Source organism: Mesoplodon mirus (genome assembly GCF_964341445.2).
Source record: "Mesoplodon mirus genome assembly, chromosome: 16".
Taxonomy (NCBI): domain Eukaryota; kingdom Metazoa; phylum Chordata; class Mammalia; order Artiodactyla; family Ziphiidae; genus Mesoplodon; species Mesoplodon mirus.
The window spans coordinates 18508335-18534531 of record NC_138992.1 but is presented as its reverse complement, the minus strand read 5'-3'; the positions used below and the strand labels follow the sequence as shown (position 1 = coordinate 18534531).

Sequence of the window (26197 nt, the reverse complement as noted above, 5' to 3'; positions counted from 1 at the left end):
ATTTATTTTTGGCTGCACTGGGTCTTCGTTGCTGCACGCAGGCTTTCTCTAGTTGCAGCGAGCAGGGGCTACTCTTTGTTGCGGTGCGCGGCACGGGCTTCTCATTGCGGTGGCTCCTCTTGTTGCGGAGCACGGGCTCTAGGCGCATGGACTTCAGCAGTTGCAGCACGCAGCTCAGTAGTTGCAGCATACAGGCCCTAGGGCACGTGGGCTTCGGTAGTTGCGGCACGCGGGCCCTAGAGCGTGTGGGCTTCAGTAGTTGCAGCACACGGGCCCTAGAGTGCACAAGCTTCCGTAGTTGAGGCACGCAGGCTCTAGAGCATGTGGGCTTCAGCAGTTGTGGCACATGGGTTCAGTAGTTGTGGCTTGCAGGCTCTAGAGTTCAGGCTCAGTAGTTGTGGCACATGGGCTTAGTTGCTCCACACCATGTGGGATCTTCCCGGACCAGGGCTCGAACCCGTGTCCCCTGCCTTGGCAGGCAGATTCTTAACCACTGCACCACCGGGGAAGTCCAAAGTGATTATTATTTTTTTTTTTTGGCCACACCACGAGGCTTGCAGGATCCTAGTTCCCCGACCATGGATTGAACCTGTGGAAGTGCAGATTCTTAACCACTGGACTGCCAGGGAAGCCCCCCGACCTCTTAAAAAGATGGGTTCAGTGCTGCATCATTCCTTCTGGTTGTTGGATGAGAGGCTGTGCTGGTTTTCATGCCTCAGGTTCACACAGAAGGTGGTGTTCCATGGCTTGTCTTTGAAAGATATTGCAAAGGCATTTGGATGGTGTGCTTTTGGCATTGAGGTGTTTCCTTGCAGTGTATCAGTTACAAGCATGTTTAGAAATAGCTGAGCTCCAGTTGATGTCAGTATTCTCATGGTGCAAAACATGCAGTGCAGCAGCCCCCAAAGCCCAGTAACACAGTGCTTGAGCCCATCTTGCTCCTGTGCTCATCTCAGCTGCTTTGAATCACTGCAGCCACGCCACATGGCATTCAAGAAACCCGGCTTCCCCTAATGGCCAGCATGAGACACAGCTCTTGTCGCGTGTCCCGTACAGAGGGATGGGGTTTCAGATGGAGTTTCAGCCCCGTTGGATGATGAGGCTGCCAGTGGACAGCTGTGGTCTTGTAGCCTGGGAAGGTTCCACTGTGTCCTGTTCTCTTTGAACAACAGAAGCTTTTTAAAAGAGAAGGAAAATATACTGCCTACTGTCCCAAGGCAAGTCTAAGGCTGGTTTAAGGAGGTTAAGTTTTTATTAATTCAAATGTGCCTTGGGTATTTCAGTTTAAAACATGGATGTTTCTTCGCTGAAGAGAAAATGTTTACTTCCCCCGCCCCTTTGCTTCATACTAGACCTGTAGCCACCCAGATCTGGCTACCGTTTGCGCTGAGGGATGAAGAGTTCCCAGAGCAGGCTTTTAAATGGGGCTCTCTTGCCGGGGGCGGGGAAAGGCAGCCATCTGCTTAAGGAGGGCCCCCAGAGCCCCTCTGCGTCTTGGAGGAGAAAGCTGCCTCTGTCCGGGGCCATGTGTGACCAGCCCTTTTACCACAGTAGGACCACAGTGCCCCAACTATACTGTGTTCTGCGCGGGGCAGCCTCCTGCCTGTACCCACAGCTGGGGTTGATGAGATCAGGTTCCACTTCCCAGAGCCAGAATAATCAAGACAAGGCACAGAGCATTTCTTTGTAGGCCCAGAGGTGGCATGACTGTCTCCCGCCTTGGCTAGGTCAGCGGAGGCGGAGGACCACAGGGTACTCACGTCTGTGTAAGCTGGAATCCAGTGCTGTGGGTCCACGTGTGGGGCACGACTTATGCATCTCAGATGCTGTGGAGAGTCCAAAGTCATCCTCTCTAAGAGCTTCTGATCTTGTGGAAATAGGATATATACAGAGAGAAATAGCTGGAAAAAAATTACATGTTTGTCTATAATTAGGTGTTCCATTTTGCAGTAAGGATTCCATGTCCATCCCTGACTGCTTCCCCCATCACCTCAATGTCATAGACTCCCAACGTGGACTTTTCAGCACAAACTGTCTCAGAGCTCCAGGCCACATTCCATGTCACCCCGGACACCAGTGCCAGCATGTCTCATCAGCATAGCAATGTGTCCAAGTCCCTGCTCATCTTTGCCTTAAACTTGCTTCTCCCTCAGCTCGGTGCCTTGTGACCACCTAGAGGGGTGGGATAGGGAGGGAGGGAGATGCAAGAGGGAGGAGATATGGGGATACATGTATATGTATAGCTGATTCACTTTGTTATACAGCAGAAACCAACACACCACTGTACAGCAATTATACTCCAATAAAGACGTTAAAAAGAAAAACCTTGCTTCTCCTGTTAATCCTCAGACTCCATCCTCAACTCTTTCAGCACTGTCTATACAGTTTCCATTTTTATGCCTCCCTTAGATTTCCATCAGTATAACTCGAGTTCTGGCTCTTTCGTCCTCTGTCTCTAGCCTGGGTGACTAGTTCCCTTTTTACACTTCTTTTAGAGGATCTGGTGGTGGGTGTGAGAGTCCTTCTTGTTGGCAGGGCTGGCAGTTGGGAGGAAGAGATAGATGCAGAGTTGGGGAGGAGCCAGGACAAGCTGGAAACTGCCAGCCCTTCTGCATTTACCTCTCACCTCAAGGGCAACTGAGAACAAGTTGTAATCCCTTAACATCTCTGCATGTGTATTAATAACTTCTTTTTTCTACTACTCATTTCATATTCCCTGGACACTCAGCAAACCCCTCAGCTGTTTATGGTTTCCAAATCTTTATTCCTGGTTGGGTGACTTCCACTTCCTTTCCTGAAGGTTCTGGAGTGGGATTATCAGGGAAGCTGGTGAAGAAATCTCTGGAAAGCTATGAGCTCATTGGCTGGTGGGGGGCTTGAAGCCACTCTTGTTTGGCAGGGCTGTCAGTGGGGAGAAGAACTGGGTCTGGAGCAGCACAGAGCAAGGACAGGCTGGAACTCTACGGCACCTCCAGGTTGGCCTCTCACTGCATTTAGCCATGGCAGCCTTGAGTAACGTTTGCTTTCATTTCCACCTTCCAGATATTATGCTAATTTCTTCTGTGGCCAACTCCACTGTGAAACTGCCCTGGGAAGGGAATCTGGGAAATGTAGTTCTAGTTTGGCCAAGTTGACACCACAGAGCTCTACCCTCTTATTTATGTTCATGTTCTTCCTACTAACTGACCCACAAAATGTCCTCGGTACAAGTATGAGGAAGGGATGGGGAGAATGAATATGAGATGCAGCCAGTAAAGGAGAGTGAGGATGCCCTGAAAAAGGGGTAGATCTTTCCTTGGGTACGGTACCTTGTACACGCTACTGTATATGGAATTGTGTTACATACGTCTAGGATGAGATTGCTTTCACTGTTGTCTCTGTAAGCAGAAACTATCTCTGTCTTGTTCCTTCTGGTTCCTTGAGGCAGGGACCCAAAAAGGATGAAATGTTTAAGATAGGAGTCTTCAGTTTGGCCTTTTCTCTCCAAAGTTCTAAAAAGAACTGGTTCTGGCAAACTAGAGTTGTATACACAACCTGGCTTATTTTGGCTGCTTTGTAAAAGACAGAAGAAATATGACCAGGCTGAATACGGCCATCTGGAAAATGTTCCTGGAAGCATTTTTGAATGCCCAGAATGGAAGTCAGCTTTTCAGGGTTAGCCTATAATCACTTTCTTGCATACAGGCTTAGCAAAAAGAGTTTGGTCCTGGCTAAGAATGCAGTGGATTAGCATTAGAAGTAAACATTCACAGGCATGAGAGCTGACCTAGAGGGTAGACTGCTTAATGTAGCAATGTCTGGTATGTTCTATAGGGATGGCGGAAGGAAGGAGCCAGTTTTTGTTGGGTACCAGGCTGGGTGCTATACTCGTTGTTTAATATGTATCATCTCCTCTCATCTTTGTCACAACCCTCTGAGCTGGAGATTCGCTGTATTTTACAGTTGAGGCTGACAGTTTGAATCAGAGCCTCTGGTTGTACAACTAAATGACAGAACCAAAAGCCAGATTAGCCCAGGTCTGTCTGGCTCCAGGGCCCTTGACCTTTCCATTATATCATGGTGCTCTTCAAATCTGTTGATATTAGTTTACTTTTCTGGTCCTGAGTTTCTCCATCTGGCTGATCTTGGCGAAATACGTAATCAACTCTGCCAGGGGTTAGGTGTTTCTCTAGGAATGGAGATACTGGAGGGAACCCCAGTCTTCAACTCCACACGTTCTCTGGGACTGGTGTGAGAGGCTTCTAAAGTTGACATGATTCAGAATATGACACACTGGGCCATGCCCTCCGTTTATTGCTAGACTGTGGGAGTTGAGAGATAGAAGGCTTTACTCCTCCGGGGGCTTCCCTGGTGGTCCAGTGGGTAAGACTCCATGCTCCCAATGCAGGGGGCCCGGGTTTAATCCCTGGTCAGGGAACTAGATCCCACATGCATGCCGCAACTAAGATCCTGCATGCCGTAATGAAGATCCCGCGTGCTGCAACTAAGACCTGGTACAGCCTAAATAAATAAATCAATATTAAAAAAAAAAAGAAGGCTTTATTCTTCCAGCCTTTAGCCAAGTCAGTGTGGAACTCTCTTGATCCTTCAGCACAAGTTCTTGAACTGAGACAGTCCTGAGGAGCCTGGTTGGCAGCTCCATTTCTTGGCCCACAGATTGCTTGGTCCTGAATATAGCACCAGGTACTGGTAGAATAAGGAAGGGGTTCTACAGCAGAAACCACAGGCTTGGCTACCCACCTTGGGAACACTCAGTTCCCATTAGCCTTCGCAAAGGATGTCTGAGTTTCTTGGTCCAGATATCACGCCCCAAAGGAGGTTGCTCCATGCTCAGACCTATTTATAATCCTTTTACTTTTCCCACCAAAACACTACCAAGTAGATGGTGGCCTATGTATCTCTGCAAAGTATGTACACACACACACACACACACACACACACACACATTTTGTTCTTAGCCCAGATCAGAGCAGCACCACCTTGGAGGTAAAATAAAGGAAACGAGACTTTGGCTCACTTTTCAAAGCTAGAAAGTGTCATCAACACACAACAAGTCTCCTCTAACGATTAAAATAATATATAAAAAATGCATTGCATTTGTGAAAACAGTTATAATGCAGTTTTTTGTCTGATGAATAACCTTAATGTGTTCTGTATCTCGTTAAGTAATCTATCTTTGAAAATCTTGGAGGGACTTCCCTGGTGGTCCAGTGGTTAAGAATCTGCCTTCCAATGCAGGGGACGCGGGTTCGATTCCTGGTTGGGGAACTAAGATCCCACATGCCACGGCGCAACTAAGCCCCTGCACCATAACTGGAGAGCCCGTGTGCTACAACTTCTGAGCTTGCGAGCTCCAGAGCCCGCGCGCCACAGCTAGAGAGAAGCCCGCACGCCGCAATGAAAGATCCCATGTGCCGCAACTAAGACCTGACTAAGCCAAAAATAAATTAATTAATTTTTTAAAAAGAGAGAAAATCTTGGGTATATTAATATTACATTTTAGTATAATCCAGAAAAAAAGCATAATAATTTCTGGGTGTCAAATGGCTAATAATAAACATTCTAAGGGCAAACTGCTAATTGAGTGAAAGTTTCTTGTGGAGGAAAGAATTTGGGGTCAGGGAGGAAGTCTGACCTTCTGGAGCCTTTTTCCTTTTGGCTGTCACTCCTGTGGGAGTTTAATACATGTGGTCAGAGCATGTCTCCTGCTGTTGGAAGCCCCAGTCTGCAAATACGGGCAATTCTAAGGAACTTCCTGTATCCACAAGGGGCAGCCAAGTCTGTGTGGAATGGGTAGGAGTGATAATTTGCATACCCCCTGTGGTATAAAGGCTCCCAGGTAACAGATTCCTTCAGTAGTAAAGGAAGTCCAAGGAACCTGTGGTTATAATGTGCCTGTGCTGCTTCTCTTCGGTGCCTGACCACTTCTTAGAACCTCGGGAAAGCACCAGATCAAGAGCATGCTGTCTGTCCTTAGCACAAGCAGACCTTGGACGCAGTCCCAGTGCAATCATGAACTGCTCGTAGGAAGGTGACAGAACCACCAGGGTAGGCTACAAATCCTCTATTCAGTCTAACACGCGTCCCTAGAGAGAATCGCCAGGAAGGCAAACGTTCATCCTAACTTTGGGAATCCAAGTTCTCTGGACTGAACCCGAGTTCCTCCTATCGCCCCCTCCTTTAAGTGCACCACAATCCCCCCTCCCCATGACTGACATGACGCCACCACCACCCCCGACTGAGCAAAGTGGACCAAGGCTGAGCCTGGATCTGAAACAGACCTTTGGTCGACTTGGGCTGGGAGCGAGCAGATTCTGTTTGAAACCAGCAGGCACTTTGATTTCTCAATTTGCAACAAAAATTCTTTAGAGTTGCTTTTTGTTGTTGCCGCTGTTGTGTTGTGAAAGAAAGTCATTCTTACACACAGTTGGCTTTCCTTCAAGGCTAATTGTGCAGTCTGTTCTTTGGGGACACCACATAGCCACATAGCATGCTTAAAATGCATAAAGTTTAGAGGAAGACGGTAGTTCTCTGGAGAGCAAATCCTGTGTTTATCCAAGAACTGCATCTCCGCCTCCTCCCACACCAGTCACTCTCTAGCCAGTTGCATATTTGGTGGAGAGATTTATGGAACTGAACATACAGCTGCAAATTTTCTTTCTTCCCCCCCCGCCAAGAACAGTGTTCTGCTGTCAGGGCTGTTGTGCAATAAGCACACACACACAACTTATTTACTCCAGGAATGTCCAAAACTCCTAAGTGGTATCCCTTGCTGAATCTGACTGTGTGGGTAAACATAAAGCATTCTATGGATGAAAGAAACTCATTCCATAGATGTAACTAACAAATCGTGACTTAGCTTATGTCTCTGTCTAATATTTTGTTCAAGGACCATCCATGAGTCTAGCTACACTCTACAACTACTTCAGTTCTGAAGCAGCTTTGTTAAAGTGAATATCTTAGGGACAGGAGCAGAGATTCTTTAACTGAATTCCACTGCTCTGTTTACTTTAAGATTATGCTGATTATTTACTGTGGCTCCTGGATGCTCTATCCTTATGGGGTTCTCTTGGATTGGGAAAAATTCTCTCTTATCACCCTGTATTGTTTTTTTATTTTTATGGTTTTTTTTAAATTTTTCTTTTAAAAAAATTTTCTTTTGGGATTTCTGTGGTGGTCCAGTGGTTAAGACTGTGCTTCCACTGCAGGGGGCACGGGTTCGATCCCTGGTTAGGGAGCTAAGATCCCTCATCCCGCATGCCACATAGCCAAAAAAACAAAAACAAAAAAAGGTTTTTAAAATTTTTTTATTGAAGTATAGTTGATTTACAATAGCATGTTAGTTTCAGGAATACAGTGCAGCGATTCTCTTCCCTTATAGGTTATTACAAAATATTGAGTAGAGTTCCTTGTGCTATATAGTAAGTCTATTTTGGTATCTATTTTATATATAGTAGTGTGTATATGTTAATCCCAACCTCCGAATTTATCCTCCATTTAAATTTATCCATTTAAAATAAGTATGTTTATTTAAAATTTCTTATCTGAATGAATAACTGCACCTTGACATCTATTTCCATTTCCCAAACCAGAACCCAAACTGGCTTCCTGGATGTGGACCCGTGCAATGGTTTGTCTCCCTTTCAACAATCTGCATCCATTGGGCTCTTTTGGAGGGAGAGATTACACAGGAAGAGGGACAGAAGAGAAAAACAAATATTTATTTAACATTCACTGGTATTAAACACTGGGCTTAGTACTTAATCAGACTTGATCCTCATAATAAACACGCGCCCCGTTTTACAGATGAGTAAAGTATAACTCAGAGAATTTGGAACTTGGCTAAAGTCACATAACTAGTAAATTATAAAAGTGAGAGTTAAAATTTTTTATTGCACTATATAAAAAATGTACAGATTATTCATGCACACCTCAAACTATATTACAAAGTAACTTACTAGTGCAACTACTACCTAGGAATTCTAAGACCATAGATTAGTTGTCTACTTCTGAAATTTATATAAATTTATCATATTGCAGTCATCATATTGGGTACATATCTAGGAGTGAAGTTGCTAGGTCATAAGTTATGCGTATATGTTACATTTAACTAGAGTAATTGTTCTGTCCTTTATTGAAGGTGGAGCAGAATAGTCTCCAACTATTATTGAATTGTCTATCCTTTGAATTCTGTGCATTTGGCTTCATGTATTTGGGGGCTTTTTTTGTTTGGCATGTACATTTCGTGTTTGTGCTTGGTATATGTACTTGTTAGGTATATATGTTTATCATTTTTGTATCTTCCTGATGGATTGAACCTTGTACGTTATCAAGTGTGCTTTTCTTCAATGCTGACTTGGTCATAAGCCCACATGTAGGGGTCCAGTTTCTGGACTTTTGATTCTGTTGTGTTGGTCTATATACCTATGCTAATACTAACATTACTACCACCATCTCATAGACTATAATAATAGACCGTAGCTTTATAATATGTCTTTTAGACCTTTGTTGTTGTTGTTTACATATCGAAAACACTTAAGTGCCTGAAGAGATTCATCTTACACTTCTTCATTTGTACTCTTCTGAACTTCAGTTTACATATCTAAAAATAATGTCTCCTTTGCAAATGTAATGTAAGCAAACTCCTGACCTAGTTCTTGGCACCTAAGTAACCAGTTATTAATAGTAAGTGTTGGGCTTCCCTGGTGGCGCAGTGGTTGAGAGTCCGCCTGCCGATGCAGGGGACACGGGTTCGTGCCCCGGTCCAGGAAGATCCCACATGCCATGGAGCGGCTGGGCCCGTGAGCCATGGCCACTGGGCCTGCGTGTCCGGGGCCTGTGCTCCGCAGGAGAAGAGGCCACAACAGTGAGAGGCCCGCATACTGCAAAAAAAAAAAAAAAAAATAGTAAGTGTTGTTCAATCACTAATTAATAGAAGTTATTTTTTTCTCATTGAATTTTAGAGCTGAAAGGTGCTTTAAAGTCTCTAATAAATATACATTTATTGGCAGCCCAGTTGATCAGATGACAAACTAACGCTTGGAGAAGTCAAACAGCATGTTCAAAATGATTCAGCTGTTTGGGTGCAGAGCTGAGACTAGAATTTCTCTCCTGACTCCTAATCCAGTGCTTTCTCCATTGCTCTATGCTTCATTTACCCTTGGGGAGATCCTCACTGGGGAGGCAGGAAGGAAGGAGAGAATGAGTGTATCCCCGGAGATACACTTTTTAGGAAGTCTGTTTTTGCTGTGAATAAGCCAAGCTTTATAGACAAGTGAAGGGTGCCTCACATTGAACTTGGCAACACCCATGCTGTGTTGATCACCTGATACCAACTTTCTCACCCACCTACAGAAGACAGATGGTATATTGAATCTTCTGCTGTCCTGTTTCTATTGTGAAGCAAAGATTGCAACAGCAAAATGGGAATGTGAGTGGAATTGGTAATGCCAGTTAAAGGCACAGATTAGGTGATGTAATCACCATGACAAATGGTGTGCCTTGGGGGAGTTTGCTGGCTGAATTATATGAAGCATTGTTACCAAGGGTAATTATACAATCCTCTATTTGTGTTATGTCCTTCCTCCTGGAACCTTTAAAATCTTCATTCAGGAATCATTAACATTCACCTCACTCTAGCAGAAGAGTTATAAATAAACATGGTTTTTAAACTTTGGTTGAGGATAATAAGACCTGCCAGGTCTAGCCCAGATGTAAAGATTAGCTTGAGTTATTCTTTTTTTAAAATTTATTTATTTATTTAATTAATTTTTGGCTGCATTGGGTCTTCGTTGCAGTGCACGGGCTTCTCATTACAGCAGCCTCTCTTGTTGCAGAGCACGGGCTCTAGGCGCTTGGGCTTCAGTAGTTGTGACACGCGGTCTCAGCTGCCATGGCTCGCAGGCTCCAGAGCGCAAGCTCAGCAGCTGTGGCACACACGGCCTTAGATGCTCCGCGGCATGTGGGATCCTCCAGGACCGGGGCACGAACCCGTGTCCCCTGCACTGGCAGGCGGACTCTCAACCACTGCGCCACCAGGGAAGCCCGGAGCCTGAGTTATTCTTTTTTTTTTTTTTTTTTTTTTTTTTGCAGTACGCGGGCCTCTCACTGTTGTGGTCTCTCCCGTTGCGGAGCACAGGCTCCAGAAGCGCAGGCTCAGCGGCCATGGCTCACGGGCCCAGCCACTCCGCGGCATGTGGGATCTTCCCGGACCAGGGCACGAACCTGTGTCCCCTGCATCGGCAGGCAGACTCTCAACCACTGCGCCACCAGGGAAGCCCCTGAGTTATTCTTAAAAGTAAAAAAATGCCCCCTTACTATTCTCCATTGTTTTCTTCCCTGATAATGATGATGATGAAGTGAGCATTATTCCATTTTTCAAGGATCATAGAAGGAAAAATCAAATGCAGTGTTCTTAAGAAACTTCATTGTGTGTGAGAGGTGCTTAGATACCATACTGAGGTGTTTATCCATGTGGTGTCAGTGCCAATTTTAGGGGAGCTGATTATCTATTACTTAGGAGGCAAGGTAGCCTAGGGCTTAAGTATAAAAGTTTGGAGTCAAAACCTGGGCTCCGCCACTTACTAGCTTTGTGAACTTGGGCCAGTTACTTTATTTCTCTGTACCCTCGATTGTGATATGTAAATAATAATAACAATAATCATACCTGCCTCATAGGGTATGTTGGGAATTTTAAATGAGATTACACATGTAAAGAACTTTGGAAAAATATTAGGTGGTCCTGTTAGCAATTAGAGCACTGCCCATACTGACTGGCAAGTTGTAACCTGAGAAGTGGTCCAGGTATATGGATCAAATGGCTAGGCTTTCCCAGGGTGGATAACAAAGAAAAGAAATTAAAAATCATCCATAAAAAGATAGTTCTCTATTTAAGTATTTATGCTGTTGCTTTCACAGCCTTTGATGTCAGATTATAAAAGCCATGGTGTATGATTTGGAGCAAGGTTTAAAGAAATAGGAACAATCAAAATATACATTTTTCCTTTCTAAACTTCAGCAGCTTTCAAATATTTCTTAATCTACTCACGACTTTTGTTAATCTGGTTCACCCTCCGTCTTCTTTTACTTTGGATACTTTGGCTGTCAAAAAGCCTCAAGCTTCATTATCAGCAGGTCTGGTTGTGGGCTGTGTTTGCCACATTAACAGTTGACATTGGTGGCTCACACATGGCTTTAAAAATATGTGTGGTAACATGGCAGCAGGTTTGGTTATTTGGGGTATTGCATTTTGAGCAATTTGGATATTATCTCAGATAATAGTTCTAAACTTAAACATTTTATACATTGTTATTACTAATTTTAAAGTCTAGAAGATAGCAAAATTTGGCTCTAAAAACGAAATAGACTTCAGGCAAGTAATAATTATAATAAAATCTGAAATGTCAGCCCCCTTCTTGTATTTGAGGTGGTTAATTCTCAAACCATAGAATGTATTATCACAATACTAACAGGAATGGGATGAGCACATAAACTAACTTTTGGTACAAAAAATTCTGGTGGATACTTTATAGCATTGGTTTCTCAACATTGTGCTGTAGCAGAATCACCTGATATGCTTAATGAAAGTGCAGATTCTTGGGGCCCACCCCCTGAAAAGTCGTATTTGGTAGGTCTTGGGTAAGATCTGAGAATTCACATTTTCAACAAGCCCTCAAAGTTTACTTATATTTGCACTACAGTTTGAGAGCCACTGTTTTATATTTGGATATGCTTTTCACTTAGGCACTGAACAGTGAAAATGGTTTAAATAATGTTGACTGAATGTGTAGCTGAAACTTCTAACATGTAACTGGCTCAAAATAAGCTTCCTCATTAATTAGTGCATTTCCTGTCATACGTAGCATCCAAGTAAGATAGGTTGGTTGCCTGGCAGGGATTTGTAGAGGAGAGTTCTGCTTTTAGTGGGAGCTTGATTAGGGTGATCTCTAGAATACATCTGAGGGTTCTACTTGATTAAGAATTTAAGTATTAACTTGCCCTTAATATCTTGGTTCTGCTTTCTGTATCATTTGATTGGACAAGCTTCCGTCTCCTACTCACCAGGACTCAGCCCTTCCTGATTATTTTCTGTATCTGTCTGGGTCTATCTTTTTTCTCCATATGACTCTTTCTGTCTCCGAAATTTTATCTGCCTTGGTCTCTGTCTTGCTAAATGTTTTAATATTTTCAGGGAAAGCCTGAAGCAGCCTTACCTTCCAATCCTTCTTTGTCCTTCAAGATCAGAAAGAAAAAAAAAATAGAGAAAAGCTAGAGTAGCTTTCACATGAGTGCAGCCATTTCAGGGATGTTGGTGAATACAGATTTCCATGGCAGTGAGAAGACACTTAGGTAATCATAGGTGTAGTGTTTCTCCTCAATCTCGCTCCCACTTTGGTTGAAACAATCAAATGGTTGTGAGGGAACTCCAGCCATACAAGAACTCATGTGCAATTGCCTCATCCCACAGGCGCTCAGTCTGTTCAGAGGGTTAGTGTACCTCTGCCAGCACTGGCTCAGGGAGAGGAATTAGAGGCAAGATTATTTAGTCGCTCTGGCTCCTTATCAGGAAGAAGCCTGGAGTTCAGCCTAGGTGTTTATCCCAACGCGGTCACACCCTGAAACGTATGAGTCCTGACTCCCTCTTCTTGTTAACTCTTACTGGACCTGCTCTGGTTTTTAGGCCTTTTCTTCACTGCCCGGATGCTCAGAGACATCACTTACCCATGACTTATGAAGGCTGGGTTCTTCCCTTTCGTTAAGGATAATGTCCTCTACATCTCTTCTTTCTAAAGTGAAGGTACCCTCCTTTTTGTAGGAGACGAGATCAGAGCAGCTATAGGAGCTCATGACAGCTCTTTTCAGTGAACTGGGGACATGAGGTAATTGCGTTCAAACCTTTGAGAACAAATCTGAGAAAGATAATTATAAGCAGAAGAAAAGCATCACAACCTCACTCAAATTCTCATTACCCACTCTGGGTGGCATCTAAGTCCCCCACCCCAGGGGGGGTAATAGGTATCTAAAGTAGGTCTATTCAGAGTTCATCACATGTTCTGTGTGTTTGTGCTTTTTAATATAGTAGAGAAATAATTTTCCCCCAGGCCATGTGCTTCCTGTTGTTGCTTGTGTGTTGATTTTCAGAACATAGTGTACCATAGATGCTAATTCAAAGTCCATTAAAACTGAATACATTACATAGTAATACCTGCATTTCTAGATCATTTTGCACATTTTTAGTAACAGGATATTGGAACTGCTGGAACCACAGAAGTTGTTGGGACCACTTAGGGAGAGATGACGTCTTTCCAACAGCCTGACCCTAAAATTACTACCTTGAATATAAGCATGATAAGTGTTTGAAAGACCTTTTTTTTTTCTTGTGTCATTCAAGGAAAAAAAAATGGAAATAAATGTCCAAATTTACATATTTTTGAGGATTTTAAGTGACACAAAAAGCAGCCCAACCATAACTGAGTAAAAACCTTCTTAATGAAGTTGGAAGAGCCTAAACATCAACATCACAAGGTATTTGAGTGAACCCAGACTGTTTAATTAACAGTTAAAGCCAAGAGAGAAAACACTTGTTTTCCACTATTCTCTACATTCCTCAGAACTTGAATATTGTACTTTATAAATTTGTATTTATGTCAGGCTGTAGAGTCATGGAGTTCAAATTCCAGATGAGGCACTTAGTTGTGTGCCCTTGAGCAAATAACTTAACCTCTCCGATATTCAGTTTGTCCTTAAGGATTGTATTGATGAGCATGGGTTGCCAATGACAGAAACCAGCTATCATTAAAAAGAAAAGAAAGAAAGAAAAAGAAATTGATTAGAAGGATATCAAGAATGTAAGAGATTCAAAGTCAGGTCTAGAGAACTAGATGACCTATGATGGGGTTCCATCCTGATAAACCCATTGTAACTTGAAAATATCTGTAAGTCAAAAATGCATTTAATACATTTAACATAGGGAACATCATAGCTTAGTCTTATTTTATTTTATTTTATTTTTAGTTTTATTTTTTTTTTTTTGGTACGCGGGCCTCTCACTGTTGTGGCCTCTCCCGTTGCGGAGCACAGGCTCTGGATGCGCAGGCTCAGTGGCATGGCCCACGGGCCCAGCCACTCCGTGGCATGTGGGATCTTCCCGGACCAGGGCACGAACCCGTGTCCCCTGCATCAGCAGGCGGACTCTCAACCACTGCGCCCAGTCTATCTTATTTTAAACATGCTCAGAACACTTATATTAGCCTACAGCTGGGCAAAATCATCTAACACAAATCCTGTTTTGTAATAGAGTGTTGACTATCTCTTATAATTTATGGAATACTGTATTGAAAGTGAAAAACAGAATGGTTGTAAGTGTATTTATTGTTTACCTTGTGATCACCTGGCTGAGTCAGAGCTGGGACTGGCTTCTTTCACTTAGCAGAATGTTTTCCAGGTTTAGCCATGTCTTAACATGTAGTTGGTTCCATTTTATTGCTGAATAATATTCCATTGTATGGATATACCAAATTTTATTTCCCCTTTCATCAGTTGTTAAACATTTGGGGTCCATTAATTTTGAAGCACCAAAGCTTTCCTCTCTTAAGCTCTCTCTCTGATGGCCCCAGATCAGGGATCACAGACTCAAATGTCTCTCAGCTAGGTGTAAGAAAAATAGGAAGTGGTGAGGACCACGGCAAATGAGAGAATGTGTGCCCATCTAGAAGGGGCAGCCCCTATGGAGCCATTGTCAAGTGGCCATCCAGGCCTGGTATTGTTAGATCTTCAGATTGTTCCAGAGAAGCCAGAATATAGATTTTTATGTGAAAATTTTCTAATTTTTAAATGTTGGTCAGTTGAAACCAACACCATGTGGGAGAGGGAGAATACAATTCTGGTCGAGACTAAATGCTGCAGGTGATCCCTGAGTGATGCAGAGACATGTCTCATCTTTGGGAGCCTATGAAGGGTTAGCTAGAGTGTGAGTTTACCAGGCAACTTCTGCGCTCTCCTTGGGCAGCACAAAAAGGCTGTTCATCCCTTTGGAGAAAAGAAGGACCCGGGTCTAAAGTCAACACTCTGGGTTGGGTGGGGGTGGAATTCCTCTCATTCTTTGGCTCAAGAGTATGCTAGAGTAGAAAACACAAAACTCCAGCAAATGTCTACATTGAATTCATGCTGAATTGTCCTGCAAATTACACTTGTAGCCTGTTTCAGGATGAATTCTGACCTGAATGATGCGTGACCTTGATTCTGACTATGACTTCAACCATGGTTGAGAACTGCTGATTCTGTACAAGATGTGCTCTGACGGGGAAAAAAAAAAAAAAAAAAAGTGTCCTCAATTCACGGTGACAGATTTGTGGGAACAGGAAAAGAAAAACAGAGGTCGGTCTCCTTATGGAGAATGACACCATAGTATTTTTTTTTTTTTTTTTTTTTTTTGCGGTATGCAGGCCTCTCACTGTTGTGGCCTCTCCCGTTGTGGAGCACAGGCTCCGGACGTGCAGGCTCAGCGGACATGGCTTACGGGCCGAGCCACTTCGCGGCATGTGGGATCTTCCCGGACCAGGGCACGAACCCGTGTCCCCTGCATCGGCAGGCGGACACTCAACCACTGCGCCACCAGGGAAGCCCGACACCATAGTATTTTAAAGTTGGGGAGTGGAAAATATTGAGGCTTATGACAACAGTGAGTGTTTATTGAGTAAATAACCACTGTGCTTTCCACTATCCACTTTCCATTTTGTTTTGCTTGTGACCTTGAAAAAAGTGGGTATTTTTAAAGGGAAAGAAGTTCATTGAAGCTAGTATTGGTGTAGGGCTTGGTATTTGCAAAAAGGTTTTCAGTTCATTAATTTGAACCTGTGAGGATAAGCATTTTTACCTCTCTTTTGTAGATGATGTCATTGAGGCATAGAGGCAAATGACTTTATTAAGATAATTCAGGGAATTCCCTGGCAGTCCAGTGATTAGGACTCCTCGCTGTCACTGCCAAGGGCCTGGGTTCGATTCCTAGTCGGGGAACTAAAATTCCCACAAGCTATGCGGCCAAAAAAAAAAAAGATCATCCAGCAAAGGAGGCTAGGACTTAAATACATATCATTGGATTCCAAATCCTTCATCTTTTCCACAGATACACAGCTGCCCTTTTAATAAGTTCCACTTTTGGTTTATCTAAGTAATAGGTATAGATATCTTTAGACTTAATACAGTATTTTATGTATTTTATTTCATACTTACATTTAAAATATAACATGTAATTTATATTTCATATTAGTTCTATTTCATATTTGTTATATTTGTTAATATGGTATCTGAGTTTCTATTGATATTACCCACTCAGAGAACAGTAAAAGGAAACAGTGATTTTCAAGTGTTTTAGTGTTTTCACATTCTTTGTGTTGTCAACACTAAATTAATTTATTAATAAATAATTGGGAGCAGGTGTGCACCTTAATTCTTAAGACATTACACTTAAAAGAAGTATGATGATGAGAACACAGATATGGGACACATTGTTACCGAACTGGTTGGACGGACCCCGACTTGGGCCCTGGCCCTGTCCAGAACCCCCTGCCTCTGCAGGGAAGGTTCTTTGTCCATTTGGATTCCACAGCCAATAACAAAACCGACGCTGAGACAGAAACAGCACAAGCTTTATTCAGAGGCCAGAGAATGGAGAATCGGGAACTTAGTTTGCAAATCACCTTCTCACCAGACTTGGGCTGGGATACCTCTGATATAGAGGGGAGGGGTTGGGGGAGGGAATTCATTACTTCTCCGAGAACAGGCGTGTAGTTTGCTCAGAACTGGGGCAACATCCCTTTTCAGTCCTAATATGGATTCCTCTGGTTGTTGTCATGGCAATTGTCAACTGTCATGGTATTGGTGGGTGTGTCCTTTAGCATGCTAACATATTACAATGAGCGTATAATGAGGTTCAGGGTCTCCTGAAGGTCAGGTCTTCTGCCATCTTGGATTTGGCTGGTTCTAACCAGTTCTGGTGGGTTCTTGTTTTTCTTTTCTGGTGGTTTTCTATAAGATAAGGATAACACTTCTCCACAGCTGCAGCTTATGTTCCCTCAAGGAAGGGGGCGGGTTAGAGCTCAAAGCTAACAGCCATGAAAACAACTCCATTAACTTAATCAACCTCAGCCATCTCCTTCCCCCCCCCAACTTCTGTCCCTTCCCCTTTGTCTTCTTTTTTTTCTTTAATTAATTAATTAATTAATTTTAATCTTTGGCTGTGTTGGGTCTTCGTTGCTGCACGTGTGCTTTCTCTAGTTGCGGCGAGTTGGGGCTACTCTTCGTTGCGGTGCGAGGGCTTCTCATTGCGGTGGCTTCTCTTGTTGCAGAGCATGGGCTCTAGGCGCATGGGCTTCAGTAGTTGCAGCACGCGGGCTCAGTAGTTGTGGCTCGCAAGCTCTCGAGCACAGGCTCAGGAGTTGTGGCACATGGGCTCAGTTGCTCTGCAGCATGTGGGATCTTCCCAGGCCAGGGATCATGTCTCCTGCGTTGGCAGGTGTATTCTTAACCACTGTGCCATCAGAGAAGTCCCTCTTTTTATTTTCTTATTTTCCCAGTAAATGAAGAAATAATTTATAAGAAGCCAGAAATCCTTCAGGCTCAATCCTAATTGTGCTTTTTTTGCTTAATACATTATTCATTCAGTTCATTCAACAATGGATATGTATTGATTATTTTATTCATCTCCTATTGCTGCTGTAACAAATTAACAAACTTGGTAACTTAAAACAACGCAAATTTATTATCTTATAGTTCTGGAGTAAAGGGTCTAAAATAAAGGTATCAGTAGGTCTGCATTCCTTCTGTAGGCTCTGAGGGGAGAATCCATTTCCTTACCTTTTTCAACTTCTAGAGACCACCTGCATCCCTCAGCTCCTAGCCACTTCCTCACATCAGTCTTGCTTCTGTGGTCACATCTCCTAATTCTGCCTTTGACTTTTTTGTCTCCTTCTTATAAGTACCCTTGTGATTACATTGGGCCCTCCTGGATAATTCCTATGTTAAAATCAGCTGATTAGCAGTCCAGTTCCATGTGCAACCTTAATTCCTTGTCGCCATGTCAACTAATATATTCACAGGTTCTGGGGACTAGGACATGGACATCTTTGGGGGTTGGGGGTATCATTCAGCTCACCACCAGTGCCTACTATATGCCAAGCACCTTACAGATTTATATTCTGTTTGATTCTGTTTTGCTGATTAGAAGTACTTATCACCGACAGCTGGAGATCTGTGTATCTCTCCATTTTTCTATTTGAGTGACATAAACAAATCATTCCTGTCCAGTGTGCACTGTTCAGACACGCAACAGATATACCATCTGTTAATCCGTGTCAGCTAAATGGAAAGTACCCAGCACCTGATGCCACCACCAACCTCAAGAGAAGCCCCTCCGTTTGAGGCAGTAGCTGTGGTCAGTATTATGTTCAGTATGACACATCCAAAGTGGCCGCTCGTTACTGAATAATGCTTTTTAAATTTTTTATTGGAATTATCTGTCCTATCATAGGTAAACTCATACTCACTTAGTTTAAAAGCTGACCTTTGTTGGCCTCATCCATTTTCGTAAGGATGGGAAATAGGGAAATGTGTGGAATTTATCATCTCAACTGGGACACCATGGCAGGTGAAAGGAGAAACTATTAATAATCATGCAGGAATAATAGGTATAAAAGAAGACTGGGGAACACGAGGACATAGAATCTCGCTATAAACTGAGTCCAAATGAATAGTAACAGCCACAAACACTGTGATTATGACAAAGTATTGAGTACCCCATAGGTTCAGAGCACTGGAGTAGAAGCTTTATGTCCTTGACCTCATTTAATTCTTACAACAATCTTATAAGGTAGATATTATGATTATTAATCATCCCTATCTTAGAGCTGAGGGAAATGAAGCTCAGGAATTTAAGTACCTAGCTTAAGCTAATAAGTTTGCTGAGTTAGGATTTAAACCCAAGTTGGTAAAACGCTAAACCAAATGCTTTTTCTATTATACTGCCTTCCAGGAAAAGTATAGTTTCTTGGAAATTGTTAAATTGCAGTTGCTGACTGGGTACACTTGGGTACCAATGTAGGAAGTTACCTGTTAAAGATACACAATGTCTTTATTCTAGGTCTATGAAAAACCAGGAGCTCTAAGAGATGCTTTTTTTTCTTTTAATTTGCATAGTTTATTTTTTTTCATTTTTATTGGAGTATAGTTGATTTACAATGTTGTGTTAGTTTCTGCTGTACGGCAAAGTGAATCAGGTATACATATACATATATCAACTCTTTTTTTAGATTCTTTCCACCGTATAGGTCATTACAGAGTACTGAGTAGAGTTCTCTGTGCCATATTGTAGGCCCTTTTTTTTAGATTCCACATATAAGCGATATCTCATGATACTTGTCTTCCTCTGTCTGACTTACTTGACTCAGTAGGAGAATCTCTAGGTCCTTCCATGTTGCTGCAGATGGAAGCGGGGAGTCCTAACCACTGGACCGCTAGGGAATTCAAGAGATGCTTTTTCTTTGTCCTTCCTTTAGGTCTGTCAGTTCGTCGTCTCTGTAAATGGGCTTAACGTACTGCACGTTGACTACCGGACGGTGAGCAACCTGATTCTGACGGGCCCACGGACGATTGTGATGGAGGTCATGGAGGAGTTAGAGTGCTGAGAGGGCAGCCCTCCCAGCCCATCCCGTGGCCTGCGGAGGATCAAAGGCAGAACAACACAAAGCTCTGCAATGACAAGACTTCTGTATACCTGGATGGCTTTGGACATACAGATCTTTTCTCCATACATACACATCTTATGAGTTTCACACACTGTTTCCCTGTTGAATGTGGAAGAACCGGGTAATACATCTTTTTTTTAAAAAAAAACGACTTACGTCAGTGTAGAAAAAGTTTGAGAAACAGAAATTTTTTTTACATAGTAGCATTGCCTCACTCAATTTCCATTTGCAGTTCTCATCCATTGTTTTATATCTTAGTTTGCAGAAAGTTGTTGAAATGCTTCTCTTGCCAAGACAGCAATGTGCTAAAATCCCCTTCACAGGAGTCAATAAAGTAGTTTTTACAGACTTGAAGTTGTACTGTCACCAAATGAGCATGGAACTGTTTATTAGAGGATCTAGATTTCACCAAATTTCAAATTAAAACAACATCCAAAGGAATAGTACTTGTTAATTAGCATTTTGAAGGTTCTATATCATTCAGTGCTTAAAAGCCATCAAATTTTTGACTTTTTCTTAATTCCTGCCTTTAGTATCAACTTTTCACTTAACATGTGTTTTCAGTTATGGCGTTGGTCAAAAACCAAAAACCTTACGATGGTATGGGTGGGGTAGATAGGGAGATAACTACTTAAAACTGTGTGCTCTGTTTTCTCTTTCTGAGCCTATCAGTCAGCAACAGCAGCTTTCTAGAAATAATCCTGAGTATGTTGAATGTCGAAACAGACAAGTTTGTATATACACATGTCATTCAAAATCACGCCTCTGGCAAGATTTCACTTTGAAGTTGTCCCCTTTTAAGTGAAGTATTCTAGAACTTGGCCCATATATGATAAAACTTGAAACTAAATTGCCTTATTGGCCTGAATTTTCACTAGCTTTCTAGTGTGACATATTCTAAGGACATGACATGTTGCTTATTTGGCAGGATTATTTTTCACCAAAAGAAACTTCTTGTGTTGTAACTCTTCAGCTCACTTGTATATATGCGTGTTTCTTTTTTTGGTCTCAAAGAGAATGCATTTTGGGGCTTGCTGTATAGAGGAAGCTCAACGTGCCAAATTAGGGAATCAGGGAATGCTCAATTCCTCTTATTTTCATATAATACATTCTGAACGACAAGGTTACTTTCTTATCCTGTAGTAACAAAATATGAATGTTGTACCTTGGCCATTTTTTGGTGATAGGTTATAATGTAATGGTACTGGTGGAATGGACATACCGTGTTAAAGATACCACATATATATGTTTCTGGTAGTCCAACTTTTCTGATCTGTAGCTTTAGTCAGAGAATAGGACTTTGAAGTAATATAGGATGGCTAGCATTAATACTGTCGATCTACATTTGAGAAATGTTATCATCTCCGTGTGTATGTGCATTTAAACTCTGTGCCAGGCTGTGCGCTGTGGCACTTTACATACGTTCTCTCTTTTCATACTCATCACAACCCAGCAAGGTTGGTATTATACCCCCCATTTTTCAGACTTGAAAACTAAGTCTGAGCAAGTTTTAAAATGGTCTCAAGTTCACACAGTTGCAAGAGCTACTAAGTGATAGAGCCTGGATTCAAACACAAGTTTATCTAATGCTAAAGCCCATGTTACTCCCTCTCCTACATTCCCCAGCCTTTCCGCATGTAGGGACCTTCCGTTGAGGGCTTGTCCTGTAGCCAGTGCTGTGCTAAAACTATACATTGCCTATCCTTACTGACCTGTGAGGTCAGTGTTGTCATCATCTCCATTTTACAACTGAGGAAACGGACTCATAAAAAGGTTAGTCATATACCCAAGGCCACACAACTAGTAAGTGGGAAGCCTTACCATTAGACTTTAAAAAAATGTATAACATCTTTAAAATATAAAGTCCTAGGGCTTCCCTGGTGGCGCAGTGGTTGAGAGTCCGCCTGCCGATGTAGGGGACGCGGGTTTGTGCCCCGGTCCGGGAAGATCCCAGATGCCGCAGAGTGGCTGGGCCCGTGAGCCATGGCCACTGAACCTGCGCATCCGGAGCCTGTGCTCCATGATGGGAGAGGCCACAGCAGTGAGAGGCCCGCGTACTGCAAAAAAAAAAAAAAAAAAAAAAAAAAAGATAAGTCCTAAATGCCTCCTGTCTGCATGTATTCATTAACTGATAAAAGAAGGAGGAATGCCTTTTGGGCGTGGCATCTTCTTGCTGCTACCTGTCCTTTTTATGCATGTCCCAATGCCCATTGTCTTGGACCTTGGCATAATACCACTTCCCTTCAGCCAGACTAAGCACCAGAGAAGCATCTGCCTTTATTGACTTCACACAGCCTCCTGTCTGTGAAATTTCATTGATTCAGAGAGTGGCATTGATATCTTTGCTCAAATGAACACTAAGGTGAAGGAAGGAGGGAAGGAGGGAGGGAGGGAAGGAAGAAGGAAGGAAGGAAGGATGGATGAAGGGAGGGAAGGGAGGGAGGGAGGGAGGGAGGAAGGGAAGAAAAGCAGGAAGGGAGGGAGGGAAGGAGGGAGGGAGGAAGGAAGGGAGGGAGGGAAGGAGGGAGGGAGAGGGAGGAAGGGAAGAAAAGCAGGAAGGGAGGATGGACCTGATTCCTCCTTTGACTCCCATCACTCTTAAAGTGCAAATGCCAGAGAATTCTATTTAAGGCCAAGAGAGCTTCACCTTAGCTATAGTCCCAGCCCACCCCTGGTATCCTCACCCTGTAGTTAAAGTGAAAGCTCCAGTCCCAAAAGGGCCCCGGTCTAGCTCCCTGCAGCCTTTGCCCATGCAGTTTCTCCTCCCTAGAATATTATTCTTTCTCCTTCTTTGCCTGGAAAAATCTGTCTTTTTAATTCCCCTTAGGTATTCTTAGATATGACCTCTGAGAAGTCTTTGCCAGCAATCTGGTTCTGGGATTGATGCCCTTCTCTAAATTCCCATGGACCCCTATACGCCACCCTCTTGTGATGACAGCACTGATGACATTTCCTTTGAAATTGTCCCATTACACGTCTGTCTCCCTAACTGCACTCTAAGCATCTGCAGAACAGGAACTGTGTCTTGCTGCCCAGGTTGCCCCTTCACCTAGCACAGTTCCTAACACAGAGCAGTATGTCAGCTATCCATTGCTGTCTAGCGAATCAACCCAAAACATACCTTATAACACTACTTATTTGCTCATGATCCTGTGGGTTGGCCTTTTGGGCAAAGCTCTGCTAGGATGACCAGCCACAGCTTGATGTGCTACAGGTTGGGTTCAAACAAACATCTGTGGTCAAGGAGCGTGTCGATTGGGGGCTGGCTGATTGTGGATGGCTTTGTGTATATATCTCACTGTTGGCTGGGGCTGTTGGCTGGGGTGCCTCAGTTCACTTCACGTGGCCTTTCCCCATTGCTAGCCCAGGCTTTCTTGTTAGGCCTCATGAGATCAAAGAGGGGGAGCATGGAAACTGCAAGACCTTCTGTGGACTTGCTTGGAAGTCACACAGTGTCACCTCCACAGCATTTTGTTGGCCAAAAGCAAGTCACAAAGCTAGCCCAGAATCAAGAGTCTGGGAAACAGACTCTTCCTTTTGATGGGAGGAGCTGCAAAAAATCTGGCCATTTTTAACCCACTAAGACTAGGTACTCACTATTGTTTTGAATAAAGGACCAAAAACTTACCTAGTTACTGAAAGGCTCCAGCTATCCAGATGTAAATTACTGACCAACCACTGGGTAGACGTACAACAGTTGTGAATAAAGCCCCATGCCTAATGAAAACTAGAGTCAGAAAAATCCTGAAATAATAGTGCTGCATGGAACCACGGAGAGCACGGTTTTTATTCTTTGCATTTTGCTGAGGTGTGGAGTGGTCAGGTGACATGCCGATACTCATGAGGCTTGTTGGGGCCAGAGCCTGGGCCAAACACCAGCCTTCCGCCCTCCAATCCTATGTTCTTATATAGCCTCCTGCAGTGGAGGGTAATGCAGTGAAAATAGGCCTTTGGCTTTGGATTATTCATAAAATGCAGTTGTGCCATGTACCTGTGCAGGTGAAGAATACATACTTTAATTAACTCAGGCCTTGAGTTGTTAAATCATATCATTAAAAAATAAATATTTTGGGCTTTCCTGGTGGTGCAGTGATTGAGAGTCCACCTGCCGATGCAGGGGACGCGGGTTCGTGCCCCGGTCCGGGAAGATCCCACATGCCGCGGAGCGGCTGGGCCCGTGGGCCATGGCCGCTGAGCCTGCGCGTCCGGAGCCTGTGCTCCGCAACGGGAGAGGCCACAACAGTGAGAGACCCGCATACCATAAAAAATAAAAATAAATAAATAAATAAATAAATAAATATTTTTGGTGATATTTTGACAGTTGAACAGCTTTAAAATTTAGAAACTCCATTCCTAAATGTAACACCAAGAATGATTCTAAATTAACAGTAAGCAGTATTTCTAAGAGCTTTTATTTCCTATGTATGTGTGTGTCTGTGTCTATTGGTGTATTGTGTGTGAGAGTTCACTCATGGAGAATCCCTGAAATGGCTTACTTTTATCCTAGAGAAAACACTTTTGGTTTTTCAGGTGTTTGTGTAATGTGTCTGTGTTTTTGTGATAGAGACAGAAATCATTTTTCGTTAATTCTTTAGCATAGGATTTGAAAGCCATGTTGGTTAATTCTGCTGTAGAGAGAAAAATGCAGCTGCCTTTTGGGTTGGTTCTATTATCTGATGTTTTCTTATTAATCTCTGATAAATAATTGTATAAATGGATACATTTCTAGTTGAGAAATGGTTGGTAACATGAAGAAGATATCCATGTTTGAGTAGATTAGATATGATCAACTTCACACTACCTTATAAAAGGTGAATGCATTGGAGTGGTAGCAATTAATAATTTAAAAATCATTGCTTTCAGGGCTTCCCTGGTGGCACAGTGGTTGAGAGTCCGCCTGCCGATGCAGGGGACACGGGTTCGTGCCCCAGTCCGGGAAGATCCCACATGCCGTGGAGCCGCTGGGCCCGTGAGCCATGGCCGCTGAGCCTGCGCGTCCGGAGCCTGTGCTCTGCAATGGGAGAGGCCACAACAGTGAGAGGCCCGCGTACCGCAAAAAAAAAAAAATCATTGCTTTCAGGCCAGAATTGAGTCTCACATTTCCAAATACTCATTACTTTCAAATATGTTGTGAAATTAATCTGCTTTTATGATCTACTTGAATGATGTTGACTATTCTCTCCCATTGAATATTAATCCTGTTTCATTTTGGTTATATATGATCAGAATAACTCTAGAACATTTCAGTTTTGCAAATTGGTTGGACTCTATTGGTGTCATTGACCATGGTTTTACTCATTTAAGGCAGAATTTCAGGTGTAATATGTTTGTCCTCAGTTGAATACCAAAAGGACAAATCTGCAGTGTACCAAAAGGAAGTTCATCATCAAAGTTAGTATATGGTATTGTCAAATGCATTAATATATGTACTTAATATATATGTTTATTTTAAAATTAGGTTGAAATTTATTTTCTCCATTTCTTAAAAATTATAACAAAATACTTTAAATTGTAATATGAAAATAGACAGTACAGCATAAAATAAATGTTAAATTTTTAAAACAATGACTTTAGGGTTCCAGCTTTTTCTGTCTTTTAGAACACATTAGCCATTATTTTATCCTAAGAAAGGGTTGCATTGTAAAGCTGATCTACTGCTAACCTATCAGAGAAAACACATGGGACTCATATCTAATTCTCTAATGTAGCCAAAAGTGCCATTTGTAAAACTACTTAATGATGGATATTTTCTGAAGCTCTTTTGCCTGGAAAAAAAAAAGTGCATTAAAAAGCTTTTTCTGTAGTGTATTTGATTTGAAATCATTTCCTCACTACACAGTTACTGATGAGTGTTAGGGAATAGTCTATATGGAAATATGCTATGTTGTTGTTTACGATTTTGAGAGAATGTTATTTTTTTGCTTTTTGGTTTTTTTCAACTAATTAGGAAATCAGTTACACAATTCAGTATGTGTAGGGCAGAAGTATGGAGGTGAGTGGTTATTCAGACTATACGCAATATTAAACAAAAGGACTTTACATTTTTCTCTCATTTATTCATTTATTCACTTGTGCTTTCATTCATTCAAGAAACCTCACTGAGGACCTGTGTTTTGCTGGACAGTATATATAGGCCCTGGAAGTATAAAACCGAGTAGACCAGACCCTGGATTCAGCTCATCCTTCAGGAGTCACCTCTAGGCCTGTCTCCTAGAAGACTTCTCTCCATGGAGAGGTGGGAATATGAAATCCTAGGTTGATATGGGTGTTTCAATACCACAAACCACCATCCAACCCCAGAACCAGAACACTGACAACAACTTATATTTAAACTGTTGTCTCCTTCCCAATCCTGTCCCCCACTTGCCCTTACCCAAGGAAAGCACAATGGCAAATGTTGAGTTTACCATTCATTCTCTTGTTCTTTTTTTTTTTTTTTTTTTGGCTGTGCAGCAGTG

General features: G+C 42.6%; 1 protein-coding gene across 2 annotated transcripts in view; it reads left to right on the top strand.

The window, feature by feature from the left end:
* DEPTOR (DEP domain containing MTOR interacting protein) overlaps positions 1–26197 on the top strand; it is a 209123-nt gene that overhangs the window by 137720 nt on the left and 45206 nt on the right. Inside the window, exon 9 of one of the 2 annotated variants that reach the window (XM_082601042.1) lies at positions 19551–22109. The exons of the other annotated variant lie outside the window; for it this stretch is intronic. Within the exon in view, the coding sequence (XP_082457168.1) occupies positions 19551–19679 (129 nt within the window). The 3' untranslated portion in view covers positions 19680–22109. Of the gene's footprint in view, positions 1–19550; positions 22110–26197 lie in introns of those variants that run through there. 2 annotated transcript variants of the gene reach the window in all.